This window comes from Thamnophis sirtalis, unplaced genomic scaffold (genome assembly GCF_051295495.1).
Source record: "Thamnophis sirtalis isolate CommonGarterSnake01/CBP01778 unplaced genomic scaffold, rThaSir2_p1.2 scaffold_9, whole genome shotgun sequence".
NCBI classification, from domain to species: domain Eukaryota; kingdom Metazoa; phylum Chordata; class Lepidosauria; order Squamata; family Natricidae; genus Thamnophis; species Thamnophis sirtalis.
Window position 1 is genome coordinate 69449516 of NW_028261389.1, and position 25215 is coordinate 69474730.

The window sequence follows — 25215 nt, forward strand, 5'->3', positions numbered from 1 at the left end:
CGAATGCCATCACTCTGCTAAACAAATAATTCCCACAACACTGTCAAATAATGTACTAAGACTTCTTCTTCTTCTTCTTCTCATCCTTCCTAGTACCTATCTCTTCCCACTTACGATTATAATCATGTTGCTTGTATCTTTCATTTTCCTAGTATGATTTCATTCCTTATTTAGTAACCTATGACTATCACTAGATATTGTATCTTTTTATTCTTGAGGAATGTATTCTATTTTATTTTTCTTTATGTACACTGAGAGTCTATGCACGAAAGACAAATTCCTTGTGTGTCCAATCACACTTGATTATCATCATGTTGCTTGTATCTTTCAATTTATATTGTTTTATTTGTGTCCTAGTATGATTTCATTCCTTATTTAGTAACCTACGACTATCATTAGATATTGTATCTTTTTATTCTTGAGGAATGTATTCTATTTTATTTTTCTTTATGTACACTGAGAGCATCTGCACCAAAGACGAATTCCTTGTGTGTCCAATCACACTTGATTATAATCATGTTGCTTGTATCTTTCAATTTATATTGTTTTATTTGTGTCCTAGTATGATTTCATTCCTTGTTTAGTAACCTACGACTATCATTAGATATTGTATCTTTTTATTCTTGAGGAATGTATTCTATTTTATTTTTCTTTATGTACACTGAGAGCATCTGCACCAAAGACGAATTCCTTGTGTGTCCAATCACACTTGATTATAATCATGTTGCTTGTATCTTTCAATTTATATTGTTTTATTTGTGTCCTAGTATGATTTCATTCCTTGTTTAGTAACCTACGACTATCATTAGATATTGTATCTTTTTATTCTTGAGGAATGTATTCTATTTTATTTTTCTTTATGTACACTGAGAGCATCTGCACCAAAGACGAATTCCTTGTGTGTCCAATCACACTTGGCCAATAAAGAATTCAATTCAATTCAATTCAATTCTACCCTACCCTACCCTACTCTACCCTACCCTATTCAACTGAAGGAACAGAGGTGTAACCTTAGATTTTCATGGCCAGTTTATGGCTCATCCAGTTTAAGCTTCTGAGTATAATCTATGGCTCTCAGTTCCCATTGCACAATTATGCCTACTAGCTTGATTTTTTTATATACACACACATCCATTTTAATCCCAAGGACCCCATAGGGTAGAAGGCTTCGATGCCCACAGCTTCACTGATGGTGACTACTGGATGAATGTCCAAGGGCAGAGAATCTTCCTCCCAAAATCACCAGATGTGCCCCATGGGATTTTTTGGGGGGGGAGGTGAATGGGGTGGTCTGGTGTCCAACTGATGCATGTCCAGAGCCTGAAGAAGAACTCAAATAAGGACTGCTGGTACTACCCTCAAGTGGCTACCTGGAGATGCTTCTGCCTAAGGTCTGTGAGCCCCTTGTATCTGCATTTATCTTTTGACCAAGCCATCCTTAAAAAGCAACAGCTCATGTTGGATGGGGACCCCAGAGGTAGCAGGATATTAACCCCTCATGGGCAGAGCCATGTTGGAGTAAAATATGGACTCCCCAATGATTTTGCCTCCTGACCTCTCTGCATACTTTTCCCTTCGGCCCACGCTGCTTGTTTGCTGAGAGTTTGGGGAGGTGGGGGGGGGGGTTTCCCCTGAAACTGTCTCTGGCCTTTTGTCCTTGGAACAATGGTGGAGCTTGTGGGAGCCCTGGAGAGAAGACGTGCAACCCAATTTAGCCAGGTGGCTTCAAATTTCTATCCTTATTCTAGTCAATCTACCAGCTCTTTGTTAAAACCTGCTTTGCTGGTTTTCTTGGCAGAAGCAGAACTATTACCTACTGCTTTCTTCTAGAATGCGGTTTGATTTCCCAGTCTGCCTTGCCGTCTTGATATGCCCTGTAGCTGCTCCATCCAAATATGAAGCTTATTTTCTGACACTAAGGAAGTAGGCATTGAACGGGCATGGTCATCTCTGGAGGCTTCACTTCCAAAGAGACACCAGAACCATTGAAATAAAATCACACTGCTCTGATAAGGCATCTGATAAGAACTATCTATCACAGTGATGGCTAACCTTTTTGTCCTCGCGTGCCGAAAGCGCAAATGTGCGTGTAGCAGCGTGCCCACACCCATAATGCAATGGTTGAGTGACATCCCCATGCATCCCGCCTCCTGCAGATGCATGCGTGGACCCCTGTGCTTCCCCTGCCCCATGTATGCACACACGAACCCCCCCCCCCGTGTCCCATTTTGGGACTAGTAGGCCTCCCTAAAGTCTCCTGGGACCAAAAATGGGGTGCAGAAGGAGCCCCACACACTCCCCCACCCCCATGCATGCATACGCCTCTCCTGCATGTGCCCCGCCTCCCCCACATATGTGTGGCAGAGACCCGAAAATCAGCTAGCCAGCGGGAAGTGCCCACGCGCATGCGCAGTGGAGCTGAGCTGGGGCGACGGCTCGCGTGTCCGCAGAGGGGGCTCCGCGTGCCACCTCTGCCATAAGTTCGCTATCACAGATCTATCATATATAAGATTGGGGTATGAAAAAAGAGAAGACACCTTGAAAAACTTACCAGGCAGTTGAGCTCGGGAAAGACATCAGTGGCGGAGTTAAAGCTTCTCCTTTTAAGGTGTGGACAGCCTGGGATGGTTGAGAGGCAGGCTGAGAATGCGTCTGAGTCTCTACTTGCCTTGAGTCCTGAGTTGGTTTAATCCACCGGCTTGTTTCCGGTTTCATCCATTTCCCCTGGATTCCCCATCTTGCCATGTAAACTTTGCAAATGTCGTAGTTCATGGAGGAGTAATATAAAAGGTCCAGAACCAGCAAGACAACAATGAAAAACCCATAGACCCAAACTCCTAACAGTGCACTGTAATTGCTGTGGAAAGAGAAGAGAAAGCTGGAGTTAGAAACGGACTGTTAACACATTGCTTCCTGCTCCTCCAATTAGGCACTTAAAGCTTTGAAATATACAGTTATTATGATGCGTGTTTCTATCTCTGCTTCTGCTTCTTTTCTTCCCCAAAGTGAAACCAATGTGCTCAGACTCCTATGCAGCTTCCTGCAACATTGCACACACCTCGCCTAGCTTCAACAAGAGGATGGGACATCTGTCTATGACAGACCGTACATCTTGATGTACTGTGTGATATGTTGTGGTGGCGCAGTGGTTAGAATTGCAGGCTACTTCTGCTGACTGCCGGCTGCCTGCAATTTGGCAGTTCACCGACTCAAGGTTGACTCAGCCTTCTATCCTTCCGAGGTGGGTAAATTGAGGACCCAGATTGTTGGGGGCAATTACAATACTCTGTAAAACCACTGTAAATAGAGGTCATATTCAGCCGGTTTGGACCGATTTAGGCGAACCTGCGATCCGCCCCCCCTGCCCAGGCGTAATCTAATCTTATATTGCTATGTTTTTGACATAGCACACATGTGGGCAGATTCCCCCCTCCTTGGTTTCCTCCCCAAAAGCTAGGTGTGTGTTATACTCCCGAGCTCTTATACTCCGAAAAATATGGTAACTCACTGGCATGACTGGGAGAGGGGTAATTTGGACTCTGTGACACCTGGAAAGCTTTGAAATGGGATGGTCTAAACCAGTGTTTCTCAATGTCAGCCAGTTTAAGACGTATGGACTGCAACCCCTAAAATTCTGCAGCCAGCCTAGGGAATTCTGGAAGTTGAAGTTCACACATCTTCAAGATGCTGAGGTTGAGAAACACAGGAATAGATGAAGATTCTGGAGGTTTTTCTGACCAGCGGCTTCTTTGAAAAGGCAAATAATTGGGAGCAGAGAGCTTCTTTTGCATCACATGGCCTAAAGAATGCAGTTTCGGAAATCCTGTGTCTCCATGCCATCCATTAAAAAGAATAATTTGGTGGGGAAAAGACTAAAGAAATTATTAGGCAAACATTAAAGGAAACTTTCTCCCTTTTCTTTATCCAATTTTCTGTTTTGAGACATTCAAGCTGTGACAGTTCAGCCTGAGAAAAAATAACTCAATATAATTTTGCCAATTGTAGAGTTTGGCCTACGAAAAACACAGGATTGCCAAGTGTCTCCCTATTTTTGCATTCCAATATGTGCTTTTTTAAAAAAAACAAAACAAAACAGAGTTCTGCTTCTAGCAATGCTTTGTAAAATGTATTACATTATGCTACTAATTAGATTCACAGCCTGCTTCATTTCTGTCCTACATTTCTTCTGTATATGCTCTCCAGAAAGTCATTTACAATCGGATAGGGATGATACCGAGGGTGGGACCGAAAGCATTTTTACATACATAGTATTGGTTCAATGAATAGAGAAATGTAGAAGCGAAAAGCTCTTGGATCAAATGGTGTTTTTTTAAAAAAATGGAGCTTTTAAGCATTTTCCTCTTTCAAATTGGATTGATTTTCTTTTCAGAAGCTGCCTTATTGCTAACTTGGTTTTAAAAACCCAACACATTTCTATTTAGAGGAATCTTTTCACTTCCACTGTAGGAGGGCTTTCTGTAAAAGTTTTATGTTGCCCAAGTACAATCAACCAAAGGGAAACATTTTCCAGTTGAACTATAGTTAACTCTTCTATTGAGTTCGCCGCATGTCCTTAACCGAGATGGGAAAGCAGGAAATCCCAGTGTGATAATTTGTTATTCTGTTAAAGTACAATATTTAAGGACTGTGATAATTCTTTGTAATATATTATTATTGATTATTACATTCCTATCCTTCAGGAGAATCTAGGGCTGAGTATTATAACAGTGATTCAAAACCACAACAATATAGACTTTGTAGTCTACAATTCATTTTTATCCAGCTCAACTACTCAATGTAAAAATTTTGATTCTGCAAAGTGATTCTTCCTTGACATAAACTACATACTATATTTTTCGGAGTATAAGACACACCTTTTTCCCTCAAAAAAGAGGCTGAAAATCTGGCTGTGTCTTATACACCGAATACAGCATTTCTGGCCTCCCAAAACCCCACCCCCTTCACCAGAGGCTTCCAGAGTACTCCTGGGGGCTGGGGAGGGCAGAAATGAGCGAAAAACAGGCCTATTTTTGCTCATTTTTGCCCCTCCCAGCCTCCAGGAGCACTTTATAAGCCTCCTAAAGGCTATGCGTGCCCTTTTTTTTTTGACAAAAAACGGGCCCGTTTTAGCAAAAAGGGCCATTATTGAAAGGTCTGCAGAGTGCAAAACCTTTTTTTTAAAAAAATGCCTCTTCAAAATTTTGGTGCGTCTTATACTCCGGTGTGTCTTATACTCCAAAAAATATGGTATTTCTGCATTCAGTTGGGATCCAAGTGATTCATCTTGACTTTTGGCTGGCTATTTAGATCTAGTGAAATAGAAATCTTTGTCTACTGCAGAAGGAAGAGATGTAGCCAGACCATCCAATCCCTTCAAAATATAGGCCCTGCCTCCACGCCATTTTGGTATAGTGTTTAGGATGTTGGCCTAGTGACCAGGAGATGGTGAGTTCTAGTCCTCCTTTAGGCATGAAAGCTGGCTGGATGACTTTGGGTCAGTCACTCTCTCTCAGCCCAATCCAACTGAGTAAGTTGTTGTGGGGAAAATAGGAGACAGGAAAATTAGGTGTGTGTGTGACACACACAAACACAAATAAATAAAATGATTAGATACCAGAAAATAGTACCATGTTTTCCCCAAAATAAGACAGGGTCTTATTTTCTTTTGACCCCAGAAATAAGTGCTTGGCCTTATTTTCAGGGAGGTCTTATTATTTTTGACGTGCAGGAGGTGGCGAGCGTGATTACCTAATGGCTGTTGCTGTGTTGCAATATTTTCAGGGATGGCTTATTTTCGGGGGAGGGCTTATTTTAGTGCATGCACTCAAAAACCCAATTGGGCTTATTATCGGATAGATGTTATTTTCAGGGAAACAGGGTAGAAGACAAAGAATTAGAGAAAATGACAAAGTGCCAAGATCTAAAAACTGAAATTGAAAGGTTATGGCATAAACCAGTCATGGTGATCCCAATCACTATCAGCGCATACAAAAAACCTTGGATGACACCTGTGCATTGACAAAATTTCCATCTGTCAATTACAAAAGAGCAGGAAAAAAACAACAGAGTTGTAAGGGACCTTAGCAGTCTTCTAGTCCAACCCCCTCCTCAGGCAGGAGACCCTACATTATCTCAGACAAATGGCTGTCCAATCTTGTTTAAAAAAATCTCCAGTGATGGAGCATCACGACTTCGGAAAGGCAAACTGTTCCACTGGTTAATTGTTCTCACTATCAGGACATTTCTCCTTAGTTCTAGGTTGGATCTCTCCTTGATTAATTTCCATCCATTACTTCTTATCCTGCCTTCAGATACTTTGGGAAATAGGTTGACACACAAAGAAGAAGTGTGTGTGTGTGCCAATCTATTCTCCAAAGCAACTAAAAGTTTGAAGCAGTGTGAAAGCACTGCTTGAATCTGCGCTTATACTACATTTACACATTACAACGTAAGTGTAAATTCTTGGGAAGAACTCAGTTCACATGAAGACTAACATCACCAAAAGAACTGGTAGCTATTTTCTCTATTTTTTTTGTAAATCATCATCTTCATCACAATTGAGATTTTCATCCATTATTACTTAGTACTATATTTGCAAAAGAAAGCAAAGGTGATACCAATAACAATGGATGCCTTGAATGCAATCCCAAAACATCTGGAACACTACTTAAACATCATCGGCATTGAAAAAATAAGCAACAGTCAATTGCAAAAGGCTGCTTTTCTTCGAACAGCTTAAATCCTGTGATATCTTTAACACAGGGGTGAAATTCAGCAGGTTTTGACAGGTTCTAAATGTCTGTAGCAGACATTTTGAGTAGTTTGGAGAACTGGCAAATACCACCTCTGGCTGGCCCCAGTGGGGTGGGAATGGGGATTTTGCAGTATCTTTTCCCTGGAGTAGGGTGGGAATGGAGATATTGCAATATCCTTCCTCTGAGAGGGGTGGGAATGGGGATTTTGCAGTATCCTTTCCCTGGAGTAGGGTGGGAATGAACATATATCAATATCCTTCCCCTAAGAGGGGTGGGAATGGGGATTTTGCAGTATCCTTTCCCTGGATTAGGGTAGGAATGGAGATATTGCAGTATCCTTTCCCTGGAGTGGGTGGGAATGGAGATATTGCAATATCCTTCTCCTGCCACGCCTACCAAGCCATAGCCACAGAACCGGTAGTAAAAAAAAATTGAATTTCACCACTGGTTTAACACCATCAACAACATCTGCCTAACACATTTCCTTCAGAGGGACTTTTGGGTGGATAAAATCCAGTGTAAACATCTGGCTGACTGCACAGCAAACCATAACAACATATAACAAACAACAGCAACTATCTTATTTTTAGTAAAAAAGAATGAAACAATATATTTGATCAGTGGTTGCAGCAAAATTTCACAAACTATGAGCCACATCATGAGTGGGTTGCCAGAATTATTCATCAGAAACTATGCTAGAGGTTTGGATCTGAATGTAGTAAAAATTACTGGGACCATCAAATGGAGGAGGTTTGGGAAACTGACTGAGTTAAGATCTTATGGGACTTAAAGATCCAAACAGACAGGCTTTTTGTTCATAACATGCCAGATATAACAGTTATTGAAAAGAAGAAAGTCTGGTTCATTGATTTTGCTACCCCAGGAGATGCTAGGATTGAGGAAAAACAATTGGGGAAAATTATGAAATACTGGGGCTTGCGGATTGAAGTTGAGCACTTACGAAAAAATAAATCTATTGTTATAGAGATCATGACTGGAGCTCTTGGAGAGATACTTAAAGGTGGAATGGGACAACTGGTGGGCCAATTCACCTGTTGTGACCCACTGGCAGCCAGCGGAGCAAGCAGCAGAGTCGGACAGTGAGGAGGTTGGGGAGGAACATGGGCCAGTCCTGGGGGCTGAGGAAAGTTCAAATGTGATGTCGGAGGCAGAGAGGGAGTTAGACAGCAGCAAGGCAGAAGAACAGCTGGAGCCTGTTCCCAGTGTGCGCATGCGCAGAGGTGCCAGAAGACAAGAACAACTAAGAAAGCAGGATTGACTTAAGAGTAAAGCCACGCCTTGGAAGTGATGGGCCCCTCCCATAGGAAACAAAAGAAGAGCGAGTGGAAAGGGGGCTTTTGCAGGAAACAATTTGTTCCTTCAATCATTTCACGGGTGGAAAGTTCTGTTTGTGACCATAAGAGACTCTGTGCCAAGTTTTGCCTTGTCCTATGTTTCGAACTAGTTGTTTGGCAGCTCACCAATGGAGATAAGGTTCGTATTTGATAAACAACCCTGTGAAAGACGGCTTGCTAAGCCTTGCGGACTGTGAATGAAAGGAATTCACAGTCGTGTAAATAAAAGGGGTTTTGCCAGGACCAAGACTCCGCTTCATGCTTGGTAAGGAAGCCTGGGTCAGAACGTCACCATAGCCAACTTACTACAGGACAACTCAGTATGCATCACTGCAGGATAATTCGCCATAGGACAATTCAAATTCATTATTTAAAATGATTAAAAATATTTTAATTTTTGACCTTCACATTTCATTTTGTCCCTCTTTTTTATCCTTATTAAATGATTCCATTCCACCATTTCTTCAATTTTAGTGTAACTCTTCTACCTCAGCAAGTTGTCCCATGGTGAGTTGGCTGTAGCAGGTTGGCCACAGCAAGTTGACTGTGGTGAGTTGTCCTAGAGCAGAGGTGTCCAACTCAAGGCCCGGGGGCCAGGATCCAGCCCATGGGGTGCTTAGATCTGGCCCCCACGGCCGCTTTGGAAACAGCAAAGGACTGGCCCACAATGCCTCTGGCAATGAAAACAGAGCTCGGGAGGGCTGCCTGTGGGCCTCCTGAGCTCCATTTTTGCTGGGAGAGGGTTGCAGGAGCCTGCCGCAACTGAAAACAGAGCTCGGGAGCCCGTTTTCACTGGGAGAGACCTCTGGTCTTCACAGGTGCCCCCGACACGAGTGATATCGAGCTGGCCACACCCACCCTGGCCCCCCAAGGTCAAACACAATCATGATGTGGCCCTCAAGGAAATTGAGTTTGACACCCTGTCCTAGACCCACTTAAAGGACTTCCTCAATACCTGGAAATATTGAATTTATCAGACCTCAGCACCAGAGGTGGGTTCCTACCAGTTCGCACCTATTCGGTAGAACCGGTTCATCAAATCTACCGAACCGGTTAGAAGACATTCCACCAGTGGACCCGGAAAGCAGGCCACACCTACAGAAAAGGTTCCAAAGTTTTTTGAAACCCACCACTGGTCCTTGGATATGATTATTCTACACTATCATGCTCATATTTATAAAACTCAGTGCCTCTGTGAAAGGTAAGGATGACTACTGCGTTTGTGGTGCAATCAGAACATTGCGTGTGTTGAAGTTGTTTTAACGCAAACCAAAGATGCCTCTTAAAAAACAAGTTTACATCATATTCTTATGCATGCCAGTGCTGTGTGTGAGGTAATTTAAGGTGGTTCTGACAAGTGTCATCGGCATCTTCATATACGGTCACATGGGCGGCAAGCCACTCCCATCCAGTCACATGGGCAGCAAGCCACTCCCACAAAGGAGGCCACACCCACAGAGTAGGTTCAAACAATTTTTGAAACCCACCACTGCTCAGCATGCTAATTTAGAAAATACCACTCTGCTTGGAACTGCCTATATTCTCCGATGCTACCTTAATAATTCTTAGGTCTCTGGTCAGGACATGAATTGTTAAGTTTCCACCAGTCTTAGACTATGAATCCAACTGCAGATTATGTGATACTTTGCATCAAAATTTAGCACAAGCCAAAGCAGTGCAGTTTATGGGTCATACAATCCTGGTAAACATTGGCTGCTCTGAAGATTTAGCACTGGACACAAATATTTGCAAAACTATAGAAACAAAGATGCTTCTCGTGGAAAAAAAATGAAAAGAACTAAAGTCGTAAAAACAGTGCTTTCAAATGATGAAACCATTATTTCAGCTCTCTTAGAAAAGGAACTATGGGGTTTCCCCCCCAAAATGAGACAGGAGGATTGTTTGTATGTGCTGTATGTTGGCTTGCAAAGAATTCAGAGATGCTACAGTGAAATCTGTGAAGATACCTGACATTTATCGGTTTTCCTTCTAAAACCTTTCATGCACCAGAGAAATGTGGGTAGGTGTAGGCAGAATAGACTTTTCCAAAAGAAAACAGAGAAAAAGGGAGCTGCATTTTGTAGGGCTTCCCAGTATTTATTTACTTTAACCCTGGAAAGTAAAATGTCTCGTGAGGTAATAAAGAATGCTTCTTCCTTCCTGCTAATTCGCAGCTGAATCATTGAGATCCCACAGCTCAATATGGTGGGACCTCCAGCAGCTGCTCAACAATAATAATACCCAATATCTTGTGGAGTAAGGATCTGGTTATTTGTCTTCATCTGATTTGTTCGGTGAGTTGTTCTCAATATCCAATTTTATAGAATCAGGGCAAATTGTCCATCAGTGTCACATTCGTTTTCTTGTCCATATACTCTTCTTACAAAACTTAAATTGCTGGAGATGCTTCCTCTGGAGTCTTTATCTTTAGTGGAACAGCCTGGAGAAATAGAGTCCCTGATCTTCACCTCATTCCATTTTTACATTTTGGAAAAATAAATACTGCAGAACGGCTGTTAGCTGAATCAAAATACTTTTATATTTTTCAGAGTATAAGACGCACCAAGGTTTTGAAGAGGGAAATTTAAAAAAAAGTTTTTGCATTCTGCAGACTTCCCCAAAATGGCCCGTTTTTCACAAAAATGGGCCCTTTTTTTTTTTTTTTTTAAAAAAAAGGCATGCATAGCCTTTAGGCAGCTTATAGAGTGGGGGGAAAATGCTCATTTCTGTCCTTGCCAGCCCCCAGGAGCTCTCTGAAAGCCTCCTAAAAGCTATGCATGGCCATTTTGGTGAAGGGGGCAGGGTTTCGGGAGGCAAAAAATGATATATTCAGTGTATAAGACGCACCCAGATTTTCAGCCTCTTTTTTGAGGGAAAAAGGCGCGTCTTATACTCTGAAAAATATGGTAATGACAATGGGTCATATACACAAAGAATCTCTTTGGATTTTGCAGAAAAAGACTGGGGAAAATGATGAGATGCATGTGTTTGAGCATTTCAGGTGATGGAAAGAGAGCAAATAAACGGCAAGAAAAGTTGGGAGTTGTTCATGAAATTACCTGTTTTCGCTTACAAGCTACTATATGACTCTGAAATATACAAGGGAATACAGTTAATCTTTGACTTATGACCATTCATTTAACAGCCGTTCAAAGTTATGACAGCAGAGGGGGGAAAAGACATACAAATTTGTCTGTCCATGGGCTAATGATCATTAATGTCCCTGCAGTCATATGATAAAAAATTTGGTGCCTGGCAATAGCGTGTATTTACAACAGATGCAGTGTCCTGGGTCTCATTTGCAACCTTCTCCGTTGGCTTCTGCCAAATGAAGTCAATGGAAGAAGCCAGATTCACTTTGTGGGCATGGCAGAATGGTTGTAAAAATGAGGCACAACTTGCTTAATGACCACCTCACTTAGACATGGAAGTTCTGATCCCAACTCGCATTGTAAAGACTACCTGTATTCACTCCTGACGTGTTAGAAGCCACTTGTCAGAACTGAATTGTCTCTGCATGCCACTTGTCCATAAAGTGCTTTCTTTGGTTCATTAAAAATTATGTACTGAAAAGTGAACACTCAATTTTAAAATAGCAATTTGTTCAATGAGGCCATTATGTGGGCTCTCCATCTGTTCCTTAAAAACAACATCTGCTTGGGTAAGTTTAAATGCAAAAATATATTTTATCTGAATTTAAACATGACACATTTTAATTTTTTTTTAAAAAAGGATTTGATCACAAGACAAAATGCCTGCATTTTGGATGCTGTTAACTCTTATAACGTCTGCCTTTAAATTTAATCTCTTGAACTAAGCCCTTTGTGTGGTCAATATCTTGTTTTATCAGTATTAAATGGGTACTGATAAGGCACCATTCCTGTATGTATGTATGTATGTATGTATGTATGTATGTATGTATGTATATATGTGTATGTATATGTGTATATGTGTGTGTGTATGTATGTATGTGTGTGTGTATATGTGCGTGTATGTGTGTGTATATGTGTGTGTGTATATATATGTATGTGTAAAAATCTAATAGATACCTTTCACCCTGGCTTCGCTGATAACGGATAAGAGCCTGTGGCCGAATGGCTAAGAACTCTGCCTAGTATGCAATTTAGCCCAGGTTCAAATCCCAGTAAGGGGTATGGCTAGCTGATGAGAGCTAAATAGCTTGAAATAGATCTATACTAGTCTCCCTTTATTTATTTATCAGCACAAATTAAAACACACACACACACACACACACACACACACATATATACACATACATACATACACACACACACATACACACACACATACATACATACATACATACATATATATATCAACACAGGAGTGTATCGGGTGGGTTGCTGCCAGCATTACTGCTGGTTTGGTGCGTGTGCACTTTGCGCTCTGTGTGCATGCGCAGCTGCGGCAACTGGGGAACCGATTTGGAGGCGTGGCCAGCCTGGGTCGCTGCCGGTTCTGTGACCCAGGCCAATATCCCACTACCAGTTCGCCCGAACCAGTGCGAACTGGTGCGAACCGGTAGCAACCCACCTCTGGAGTGTATCCTGAAAAGGGGGTACAAAAGAGTCAAGATGGCAGCTGTACCCATGTGATTGAAGCCCTGTGTCTTTTTTATTTGTGTTGCAACCAAGTTTCTTTTTTTAACTCTACCTTAAACAGGTGATTTTGGCTACCTGGTAGATTTCAGCTGCTTTTAACCCAGGTTTACAAAGAAATGTTCTGGAGTGGCTCTGTGGAATATCTGGAGATATTCCACTGACAATCATAGATTCTCTTAATATCTGTGTTTCTAATTTGACTACTGTGGTGATTCACTTAACAACTATGGCAAGAAAGATCATAAAATGGGGCAAAACTCACTGAACAAATGTCTCACTTAAAAACAGAAATTTGGGGCTCAATTGTTATTATAAGTTGAGGAACTACCCATCCTGAATAGATTATAACAATACATCAGAGTTTTTATTAATAAAACATTCATAATCATTGAACACCTTTGTGTTATGATGATTCAGTATTATTAAATTTCCCTTAATATCATATAATTAAAACCTTATTTAAGAACTGCATTAGGAGAAAGATCTTAACATCCTTTCTGGGAGCAATTGTAACACCAGCTATTTGATAGATTTTTGCAAGTACCGTGTATCCCCGAAAATAAGGCAGGGTCTTATTTCTTTTGACCCCCGAAATAAGCACTTGGCCTTATTTTCGAGGAGGTCTTATTATTTTGTGGTGCAGGAGACAGCGAGCATGGTCACCTCATGACTGCTCTATGTTGCAATATTTTCGGGGAGGGCTTATTTTCAGAGGAGGACTTATTTTAGCACATGCACACAAAAGCCCGATTGGACTTATTATCTGGGGAGGTCTTATTTTGGGGGAAACAGGGTAGGAGAATAGCTTAAAATATCTTAAATGTTGGCAACTTCATCATGACTCAAGGAATTCCCCCATTTACCCAAGTATACAAACCTTCTTAGGTCTTTAGAGGTTAACTAGCTCTTGCTTTATATATAAAATGTTTGTTGTAATAAAGCAAATTACTTCTGGTCCAAATCACTTTTCCCTCTGGTGTACTTTCACACCATTTAACTCTACTTATAGCATCAAAACAATGAAGTACAATGAAGTAAGAATTGGGAGGATTCTTCCACCCTATCATTAGCTCCTTCACGATCAAGCAATAGCTTAATGCAAGCAAGCTACACAATCAATCTCAGCTCTTGGGGGGCGGGGCGGTGTCAATGAGTTGGAAACAGACTCAATCTGGTGACCTTCAGGTCCAACCTGAAACTGCTCCCTGGTTTCAGTTCAACCATGAAACTACTATTCCTGGCTTTGTTGATGCCCACAGAGGCGGAGAGCAGAGACGAGGCAATAGTGGGAAAACCCAACTGCCAGAATAGAAAAAAATCATCACCTATTTTCCACACAGTGTGGCTTTCTTGAAGAATTTTGATCCAGATAGACCTAGCCAGAGGTGGTATTCAGCCGGTTCGGACTGGTTTGGGCTGGTTCTTGTGTGGGGTTTTTTGGATCTCCAAACTTCTCCAAGCCATCATCTTCTTTTAACGACCCCATAATCCTTTACGGGTGGAGTCTGGGCAGCTGAATGGAGTTGAGTGTTTATTGGCTGGATGCCCTTCCTGTCACCAATGTGGAGATATTCAGCAGATACATTCTCATCGTGCCCAGAGAGAGAAATACCTGCCTCTATCTAGGATCAAACCCACAGCCTCATGATTGATCGAGGCAAGAGCTTCACCTCTAGGCCACCGCACCACTCATCCAAGCTTCCCCAAGTAACCGAAGAAAACAAAAAACGTGTGCCTGGTGCTGATGAGGGAGCTTGGGGGAAGCTACATCACATTTTATCGGCTTCAGGTCTTTAAAACCATTTTCTCTTTCTCTCCACACACAGACACAGATAGAAAAAAAACCCAGGATGAATGTACAGTATTTTTCAGAGTATAAGATGTACCAGAGTATAAGACGCACCAAGGTTTTGAAGAGGCAAATTTAAAAAAAAGTAAGTAGATAGATAGAGGGAGAGAGAGGGAGAGAAAGAGAAATACAGTAGGGAGAGAGAGAGTAGGTAGGTAGCTAGGTAGGTAGATAGAGGGAGAGAGAGAGAGAGAAATACAGTAGGTAGGGAGAGAGAGAGAGAGTAGGTAGGTAGGTAGATGTTTCCAGGTGTATTTATCCATGTGCTGGAGAAAGAAATCGCTGACAATCTGCAGCACCTAAGACTTTGTTTCTGCTGGCATAGCACTTGATCAATGTAATTCTCATCAATCAGTTAAAGAGCTTTTCAAAAGGAAAAAACAAGTTTTTGCACTCTGCAAACCTCCCGTTTTTTACAAAAACGGGCCCATTTTTTGTCACAAAATTGCATGCATAACCTTATGGAGGCTTATAGAGTGCTGCTGGGGGTTGGGGGGCAAAAGACAGCCTGTTGTTTGCTCATTTGTGCCCTCCCCATCCCCCAGGAGCTCTCTGAAAGCCTCCATAAGAGTATGCCCGGCCATTTTGGTGAAGGGGCGGGGCTTCGGGAGGCAAAAAATGCTGTATTCGGTGTATAAGACGCACCCAGATTTTCAACCTCTTTTTTGAGGGAAAAAGGTGTGTCTTATACTCCGAAAAATACAATATGTGGATGCCCTGCTGCTTTGATGGCCAACATTGTAACAGATCATCTTTACTTATAATTGCACTAATTTCCAGTCTTGGCTACTAAACCAAGTAGGACAAAGGAGACATGGGATGGAGACACAGAATGGTGTCCTCTGGTTGGATTCACATGACTAACACAGACACCCAGTTAGAAGTGCTTTAAAGCACAGTGAGTCTGATGGGCACGCATGCGCACACACTCATACCCATCTTAGTGACAGGGAGGGAAGAACCGAGGGTCCAACTTTCTCTGTTTAGATCTCAGCAATTGGTAGGAGGCAAGTTGCAACAGCAATTAGTTTGATAATTAACTGCTCTGGTGCATTTAAATCACCCACCTACCAAGTGGGCACCTGCTGCTTCTCTGCCCCTCCACGTGAGCTTACAATGGTGGGGAGCATTTTGCTAGGAGCGATTAGATTATTTACATTCTTAAATAAGACAGAGACTGGAAGAAAGCAATTCTCTGGATGTCTGTATGATTTAGGATTCTAACTTCTTTCTTGCTGGAAGTCATGCTCAGAATGGTAACTCACTCGGAGGTTTCCTAACGTGTGGATTTTAACTTTTCCTGCATAATTCTAGCAGGAGGCACAGGAGATGGCTGAATGGATAGCAGTAAATCAATTCAGAAGACTTATTTTTGCTACAATGATAAACTTGGGTACCCAAAGTAAGTACCCAAATTAACATTGTACTGCTAACTGGGGCTCACAAAACCTTTGCCAGACCAATTCTCGAATACAGCTCGTCTGCCTGGAATTCACACTGTATATCGGACATTAATACAATTGAGCGGGTGCAGAAGTATTTCACAAGAAGAGTCCTCCACTCCTCTACTCGTAATAGAATCCCTTATGCCACCAGGCTCTACATTTTGGGCTTGGACAACCTGGAACTACACCGCCTATGGTCTGACCTAAGTATAGTACATAAACTTGTCTACTACAACATCCTACTTATCAACAGCTACTTCTTGTTCAACCTCAATAATACTCGGGCAAACAATAGATACAAACTCAAGGGAAACCGCTCCAAACTTGATTGCAGAAAATACAACTTCAGCAACAGAGTGGTCAATGCCTGGAATGCGCTACCCGACTCTGTTGTTACATCCCCAAACCCCCAGAGCTTCAATCTTAAATTGTCTACTGTTGGCCTCACCCGACTCCTAAGAGGTCCTTAAGGGGGCATGCATAAGTGCACCAGTGTGCCTACCGTCCCTGTCCTACTGTCCCCATTTAATTGTACTCATTTCCCTTGTTCATGTCCATGTTTATACTTATACCTGTTATCTTGTACATATTTGACAAACTAAATAAAATAAAAATAAATAAATAAAAATGACCCCAAATGAAGTGAACCATATAAAATTTCCTGCCAGCAGTTTTGTTATCTTAAGCATGCCGAGTTTTAACTTGCACTTTTGAATGTATTGTTTATTTTGCTTCTGGCTTCAAACGTTTGACTAGTGGCTGAATGCTGATTTATTTCATCTCTGTGCTGGACTCTAATTGCTTTTTCTTTTTGCTTCTTTTTGATATATGTTGTTCTGGATAACTTCTCCTTTTCCAATATAAAAGCACAGTTGGCATTGGGGTGGGGAGGTGAAGAGTCTTTTTTTTTTTTTTGAGACTGGCACCACTGGATTTCTGTACTTTTTGAATTTGCAAAACATTTGGAGTTTATTTCTACTTCTATAGATTTTTTTAATATAACTTTGGATTGAAATATAGAAGAAAAAATATCTTCTTTGTTCTTTAATTATATTTCACGAAATAAAATGGCTGAACAGTGGTTGAAACCTAAGAAGGGGAACATGCAGCTTCTAGCTGAATATCTTTTTAGAAAGCTTGATGAGACAATACTAATTTTGCAAAAAAATATATATGAGAATATATACAAAAGGATTCTTACCCAGATCAAAGAGATACTGTCATGGCTGAAGGATTACAGATGAGATTTCATCTGTTGTTCCAAAGTTTAAGTCTGTGTATTCCAACATTATCAGCACTTCGAATAAAAAGGGAAGTGACAAAGTCTTTGTCTTTAATTACAGAGGAATTATTGAGTCTGTCATCTGCACCTCCATAACTGTCTGGTTTAGTTCTTCAACCCAACAAGACAGACACAGACTTCAGAGGATAATTAGAACTGCAGAAAAAACAATGGCTACCAACCTTCCTTCCATCGAGGACCTGTCTAATGCACGAGTCAAAAAGAGGGCTGTGAAAGCATCTACAGACCCCTCACATCCTGGACATAAATTGTTTCAAAACCTACCCTCAAAATGATACTATAAGGCACTGCACACCAGAACAATTAGACAAAAGGACAGTTTTTCCCCCGAATGCCATCCCTCTGCTTAGCAACTATTTCCCACAACACTGTCAAATTATTTATTAAGACTATATTACTATTATTCTTCTCTTCCTTGCTAGTATCTATCTCTTTCCACTTATCACTATAACCATGTTGCTTGTATCTTTAAAATTTATATTGTTTTATTTGTTTCCTAGTATAATTTGATTGCTTATTAGTAACCTTCACTATTCCCAAGTGTTATATCTTATGATTCTTGATGAATGTATTCTATTTTATTTTTTCTTTATGTACACTGAGCACCAAAGACAAAATCCTTGGGTGTCCAATCACACTTGGCCAATAAAGAATTATTCTATTCTATTCTATTCTTAATCGAAGTGCTGATAATGTTGGAATATGCAGACTTAAACTTTGGAACATTATTTCTATTTCGACTTTGATCGAAAGATGGGCTTATTCTGGAGATTGAATTTATTACATTTAATTAAGGAAGAAACGTGGATTATTTGATCCAGGACAAATTCTACATACTTTTTGAGATGACTTGGGACACGTAAGAGGCCGTGATATACTTTCTAGGAGTGGATTACAATAAGAGATTGTTAACAGAGAGGTTTGAAACTTTAATTTGGTTCTATTTTAGTGTTATTATTTTCCTTATATAAGATATGCAACAAGCAACAAGTTGCGAAGAGAAGTCCATGCAAATCTTATTAAGGAAACAACCAGAAGACTAATCCCACAAATGGCAAAAGATATACGACTGCACTATTACTGGAAAGACACAGGTTGATATATGAAAGCTTATAATAAAAAATTAGTCTAATTCAGTCAAATTTAAAGCATTATGTAAAAAATGAAGTGATAATGGATATAGTTAGATAAATAATTGATAATGATAATAATGTATCCATATGTATTGGTTTAATAAGAGGAAATTTGATATAAATTGCAAATGGTGACTACGAAAGGAAGTTTAGAAATTCTGTTATGTATGAAAGTTTATAATAAAAAATTAAGTCAAATTTAGTTAAAAATAATGTATATATACAGTATGTACTGGTTTGATAAAAGGAAATTGGATATAAATTGTAAACAGTGATTAAGAAAAGAGATCTAGAAACTTTGTTATTAAATACAATCAATTTTTTATTTAGAACATGTCATAAAGATGTAATGTTACCGGATGATAATGGAAACAGTTAACGGAATGCCATTATGTGGTTTTTCTTTAAATTTTGGAATATTTTATATAAAAGGACGTTTTATAGTCAAATGAAGGTTGAGGTATGATGATAGTTATATATATATATATATATATATATATATATATATATATATATATATATATATATATATATATATATATATATATATATATATATATATGATTTAAAATATATAACTTGATATGAATTGTAGGTGATGACTGTGGAAGGGATGCACAAAAGGTTTTTGTAACCAATTGACACACTTTCTACAATTTGTAATGGAAGATGGTTTTCTGGTGTTTTTTTGTGTTTTGCTTGTCTGTGTTTATTCAAAAATATTCAAAAATATTATATAAAAAAATATTGTGTCTGTAGTCCAGATAAACCAACATCACATTGTCATATTTGATCCTAAACAGCAATTCAACCCAAAATAATCCAATTATCAGTGCAAATAAAAGAAATGATCCTTGCTTGAAAGAGGAAATGGAAGCATCCAATAAGTGTCTCCAGGGAAGGAGGTCGAAAAAGTCAAGATGGCATCCATATAGACACAATTGAAACTCCATGTATATGGCTCTGCTAATAAGACACTGATGGGGAAGTTCCCATTATCCAACTATGAATTATCAAGATATTCTCCAAAGCAATTGAGGGCAGGACAAGAAGCAATGGGTGGAAACTACCGTATTTTTTGGAGTATAAGACACACAGGAATCTAAGACGCACCAAGATTTTGAAGAGGAAATAAAAAAAAAGTTTTTGCACTCTGCAGACCTCCCCAAAATGACCCATTTTTCATGAAAACGGGCCTGTTTTTTGTCAAAAAAAAGGGGCATGCATAGCCTTTAGGAGGCTTATAGAGTACTCCTGGGGGTTGGGGGGGCAAAAATGAGCAAAAAATACCCTGTTTCTTTGCTCGTTTTTGCTTGCTCCAGCCTCCAGGGGAATTTGACAAGCCTCCCAAAGCCTATGCACGTCCATTTTTGCAAAGGGGGCGGAGTTTCAGGAGGCGAAAAATGCTGTATTCAGTGTATAAGATGCACCCAGATTTTTACCCTCTTTTTTGAGGGAATAAGGTGCATCTTATACTCCGAGAAATATCAAGGAGAGAAGCAACTCAGAACTAAGGAGAAATTTCATGGCAGTTAGAACAATTAATCAGTGGAACAGCTTGCCTCCAGAAGTTGTAAATGCTCCAACACTGATAGTTTTTAAGAAGAGATTGGACAACCATTTGTCTGAAGTGGTATAGGGTTTCCTGCCTAAGCAGGGGGTTGGACTAGAAGACCTCCAAAGTCCCTTCCAACTCTGTTATTCTATTCTATTCTATTCTATTCTATTCTGTTCTGTTCTGTTCTGTTCTGTTCTGTTCTGTTGTTCTGTTCTGTTCTATTCTATTCTAACTAGACTCTACTTTGCTGTTTCTACTATAGGCACTAAGAACCAAATTCGGAGTTTAGGCTGTGGTGAAAACTGCTTCATATACAAACCTGCTGTGAAATTCAATTGCTTTCTTCATCGGCTTTCAATCAGAGTTTTTAAAAGGGATTTCCAAAAATAAAAGGGAATATAAAGAAGGAGGGAAGCAATAAAAATAAAGCCCACGGGCATTTAAAAGAAAAGTATAGAAAGAAAATTTACGAAGAGGCTACGCTCCAGGGATCATACAATCAAGTGCCCCGCACTGTTTAAGCGCAAATGATTAGAAGTAATTAATATGCAAAGCCTGCACAGGTTTAGAATAGCAATTAGCCAAGTATAACACTCCTGCTCTGCAGAAAAATGGCAATTCCCTCTCCTCCTCGTTTTCCAGCGTTATTTACTTCTTTTATTTTTAGCTGCACACGCAATTAAACACATTTCTGCTATCTGCTTTTATGACTCAGTAAAACTTTGAATACGGAGGAAAAAAATCGAAATTTCATTACAGAAGAAGAAAAAGAGGTAACTTCAGTGGATGGCATTTACTTACTTATGCATGTATCCATCCGCGCTGCCCGTTAGGTTCATCTGCATAACAGTCTGAAACTCTGTTTCATTACAGCAATATTTAAAGACGGTGTTGTTGTGGTGACAGCAAAAGATGTACGATTTGTTGTCCGACAGTCGGGGACAATGGAATCCAAAGTGGGAACGGCCTTTGTAATCGGTATATGGCTCACAGACTCGAAAATGTGCAGAGAAAGCTGTAAGGCAAGGTGTAAATCTCTCTGTAACTCATTGGCAACAGAAAAGGAGAATAATTAGCTTTTGTGCAGCACTGCCAAGCATTTCTGTAAGAGTGTATATCTCATGACCTTGGGGGATGAGGGGATGCCATCAGTGGTGGGTTTCCAAATTGCTTACTACCGGTGTTCGCTGTCTCTCTCTCGAGCGCGATGCTACTGCGCATACACAGAAATGTCCGGGCAGGTGGGTGGAGCCGGTTCTCCTGATTCGGGCCAAACTGGGAGCGACCCACCTCTGGAAGCCATGCTCCCTAGGAAAGTACAGGTAGTCCTCAACTTGCAACAGTCCATTTCATGACCGTTCAAAGTGACAATAGCACTGGAAAAAGTGACTTCCAACCATTTTTCACACTCATGGAGGCACCTGCATGGTCACGGGATTTATAGTTGGATGCTTGACAACTGACTCACAGTTATGACCGTTGCAGTGTCCAGGATCCCCTTTTGCTACCTTCCAACAAGCAAAGTCAGTGAGGAAAATCAGATTCACTCAACAACGGTGTTACCGATTCAAGAACTGCAATGATTCGCTTAGAAATGTTGGCGAGAGAAGTCGAAAAACAGGGCAAAGCCCACTTAAGAAATGTCTCACTTGGCATCATAAATTTGGGGCTGAATTGTGGCCGTAAGTTGAAGACTACCTGCATTAGACAAAGCAGCAGGAGTTCCCAGGGTCTTTAACAGTCAGGGAAAGAAACTTTAGGGAATTTGCAGGATGGATGCCAGGGCTCCCAGGTAAACCAGACGGGAAACGCAACTAGATGAATTAATTCTACTGAATTGAATTGAACTGGACTGAACTTGGCCAAGGAATCTGTCTCTGGTACAGATGCACTCAGTGTACATGGAAATAAACAGAATAATAATAATTGTAAGATGACATTAACTGAATCTAGCAAATCTGCCAAGTATAAACTTCCTGTCACTTACTTGATCCATTATGGTGTCTGCTTCCTACGTTTTTTTCTCTGACCATTAAAAGTGATTGCGGGGGGGGGGGGGGGACTTGGGTGTGTGTGTGTGTTCCTGCTGCTCTTGTCTGATGGTTCTCCAGGCAGCATCTTTTCCCCTCATTCTCCAAGATCTATTCCCTTCATCATATGCACACGGTTCACCGACAAATGTGCGATAGACATATGCGCGCCGACAAAACCGCGACGGACAAATGAGCGCCGTCAAAACCGCTAATTGATTTTCGACAATAGCGCGACGACAAATGCGCGACGACAAAATCGCGTCATCAACAAACTATAGACAGCCCAGTGAGTGTGCTGGGCCTTAACATAGTCGGATGCGTATACGTACATTATAACCCTAACCCTAATCCTAACAATTTTTCGATTTTATTTTGCTTGTCATCACGCTTTTATCGTTGCGAATTTGTTGGCGCGATTTTGACGTTGCATTTTAATTGGCGCTATTTTGTCAGCGCTCATATGTCTATCGCGCAATTGTCGGGTCACGTATGCACACACCCCTCTGTAATCTCAGATAGATCTTAGGCTTTCTTAATGCCACAGCTACAGTGGTGCAATTCATCCACTTCTACCTGGTTTGGGAGAATCAGTAGGGGTGGCAGTGGTAGACCCCGCCCGGACATCATCATGCCCTGTTTTTGACGCTCTGTGCATGCTAGGAAGGTCCTGCGCATGCACGGAGGGGGGCTCACATTTGCAAACCAGTAGCTAAGGTGATTTCACCCCAGCACAGCTATGAATTGGGGGGGGGGAGATTCCCCAAACTGTTGCAATAGGATTATAGCTTAGATTAGTTTCTGTTAAAGAGTTGCCATGCTTTTCCTTCTCATAGGAAATTTATATTGACTTATATTAACACTTTATAGCAGTGGTGTCAAACTCAAGGCCTGGGGCCCAGATTCAACCTGCGGGTGCTTAGATCTGGCCCATGGTGCCACCCTTGAAACAGCGAAGGATTACCCATGGTGCCTCTGCCGTGGGCTGGCCCTCCCGAGCTCCATTTTCACTGGCAGAAGGTTGCAGGTGGCCATCGCAGCTGAAAATGGAGATCGGGAGCCTGTTTTCACTGGCAGAGTGCTCAGGCCACCACAGGTGCCCCTGACATGAGTGACATCAAGCTGCCCACGTCCATCCTGACCACACCCACTCTAGCCCCCCCCCCCCAGGTCAAACACAACCCTGATGCGGCCCTCGAGTCTGACACTTATAGTGCTTTACAGTATAATCCAGTGCTTTTCAACCGTGGCCACTTTAAGATGTGTAGACTTCCGTTCCCAGAATTCCCTGTCAGTAGGTTGGGTTCTATTCCACCCACTATGCTGACTGCTTACTGGGAATATTGCCGGCTAGGGAATTCCGGAGGCTGGAAAATCCACACAACTTAAAGGGACCAAGGTTGAAAAACACTGGTGGAATCCTATATCTCCCATCACCTGGAAGCATCTTCATTTCAGGGGTCTTCAGGCTTAACATTTTTGTTCCAACCAAAGATATGGTTTCATTCTCCCCCCACGCCCCCCAAAAAGCTCCAGCCTTACATGTGAAATGAGATTCTCCATTTTACGAACTGATTAGGCTCTAATGGTTAAGTCCCATTGATTTTTCCGGTAAACAAAGCCCTCTAATTTCCCTGTTGAAATCGATACAACAAAGGAGTTGTCTGAGACCAAGTACCCTGCGGACTGTCTGTGGCTAATGATGCATCAAATTCATACAAAGGTGTCTGTGACATTCAAGAGAACAAAAAGATTAAAAAAAAAACCCAAACATCTATTGCAATTTGCCCTCGATCAATACAGCCTTGTGAGACACTGTTGTGGTCCGTCAGTGGCCTGAGGAGCTGGTAGCAGAGTCGGACAGTGAGGAGGTTGAGGAGGAACATGGGCCAGTCCTGGAGTCTGGGGAAGGCTTGGATGAGGGCTCTGCATTGGAGGCAGAGAGGAGACCAGGGCCATCTGGTAGTTATGTGCTGCCTCTGGAGCCTGACATCAGTGAAGCAGAGAAACAGGGGAGCCTGTTCCCAGTGCGCGCATGTGCAGAGCTGCCAGAGGGCAAGAACAGTTAAGACAAAAGGGACAACTTGGGAGTAAGGCTTGGAGATGATTGGCTCCTCCCACAAGAAATAAAAAAGGAGCAAACGGAGGTGAGCTTCTGCAACATTTGTTCCTTCTGGTCGGTTTAAACTCTGAAGCTCCGTGTGACTCTGTGCTCCATTTGGCCTTGCAAAACTAATTGGCAATTAGGTCTCTGGCAGCATTTCAAGGGAGATCAAGGTAGCAATAGCAATAGCAGTTAGACTTATATACCGCTTCATAGGGCTTTCAGCCCTCTCTAAGCGGTTTACAGAGTCAGCATATTGCCCACAACAATCCGGGTCCTCATTTTACCCACCTCGGAAGGATGGAAGGCTGAGTCAACCCTGAGCCGGTGAGATTTGAACAGCCGAACTGCCGAACTAGCAGTCAGCTGAAGTAGCCTGCAGTACTGCACTCTAACCACTGCGCCACCTCGGCTCTAGGTGGGTGCCTATCAGCCTTACCCTGAAAGACTGTGGCAGACTTCTGTCAGACTCTTCAAAGACTGGTTGTGAATCATTACGGGCTGTGAATGAATATAATTCACAGCTGTTTAAATTAAAAAAAGGGGGGGGTTGGGACTAAGTGTGTGATTTTTACAGTCTCGGGAAGCCCAGGTTAAAAATGGCAGCTTCTTTTAGCTAGGGTGAGAGACACATCTAGACAATTAATAGATTATGCCTTTTTCAGAAATGGGAGAATCAGTCATTATATCCTGATGTGTCCCAACTGTAGTGTCCTTCAGAAGGAGAAACCAAATCATGGCCACATAGTCCTATAATCAAAACCCCACCTGATTTTTTTACATGTGGTAGACGAGGGGTGTCAAACTTGATCCCGTCGCGGGCCTTGTCAGGATTATTTTTGCCCTTGGGGGGCCAGGGTGGATGTGGTCTGGTTGTCGCAGCTGACTGGGTGGGCATGGCCGGTCCAGGGGCAGCAGGGGCCCGTCCCTCGCCATCTCCAGGATGGCCCACAGGCGAACTCCACGGCCTAGAATCAACCCACGGGTGGCATGTTTGACACCCCTGGGTTAAACAATTGCTTTCTGACCCCCTCCCCACTGGTCCCTTAGTCCTAGTATAA

General features: G+C 41.6%; 1 protein-coding gene across 3 annotated transcripts in view; it reads right to left on the minus strand.

Annotated features, from left to right (window-relative positions):
• Positions 1-25215, minus strand: part of SHISAL1 (shisa like 1) — a 109714-nt gene that overhangs the window by 35908 nt on the left and 48591 nt on the right. For all 3 annotated transcript variants that reach the window (XM_087722213.1, XM_087722214.1, XM_087722212.1), the window contains exons 3-4: positions 20822-21035; positions 2552-2857 (exon numbers count right to left, since the gene is read on the minus strand). In XM_087722213.1, coding sequence (XP_087578339.1) covers positions 2552-2857; positions 20822-21035 — 520 coding nt within the window. The remainder of the gene's footprint in view (positions 1-2551; positions 2858-20821; positions 21036-25215) is intronic.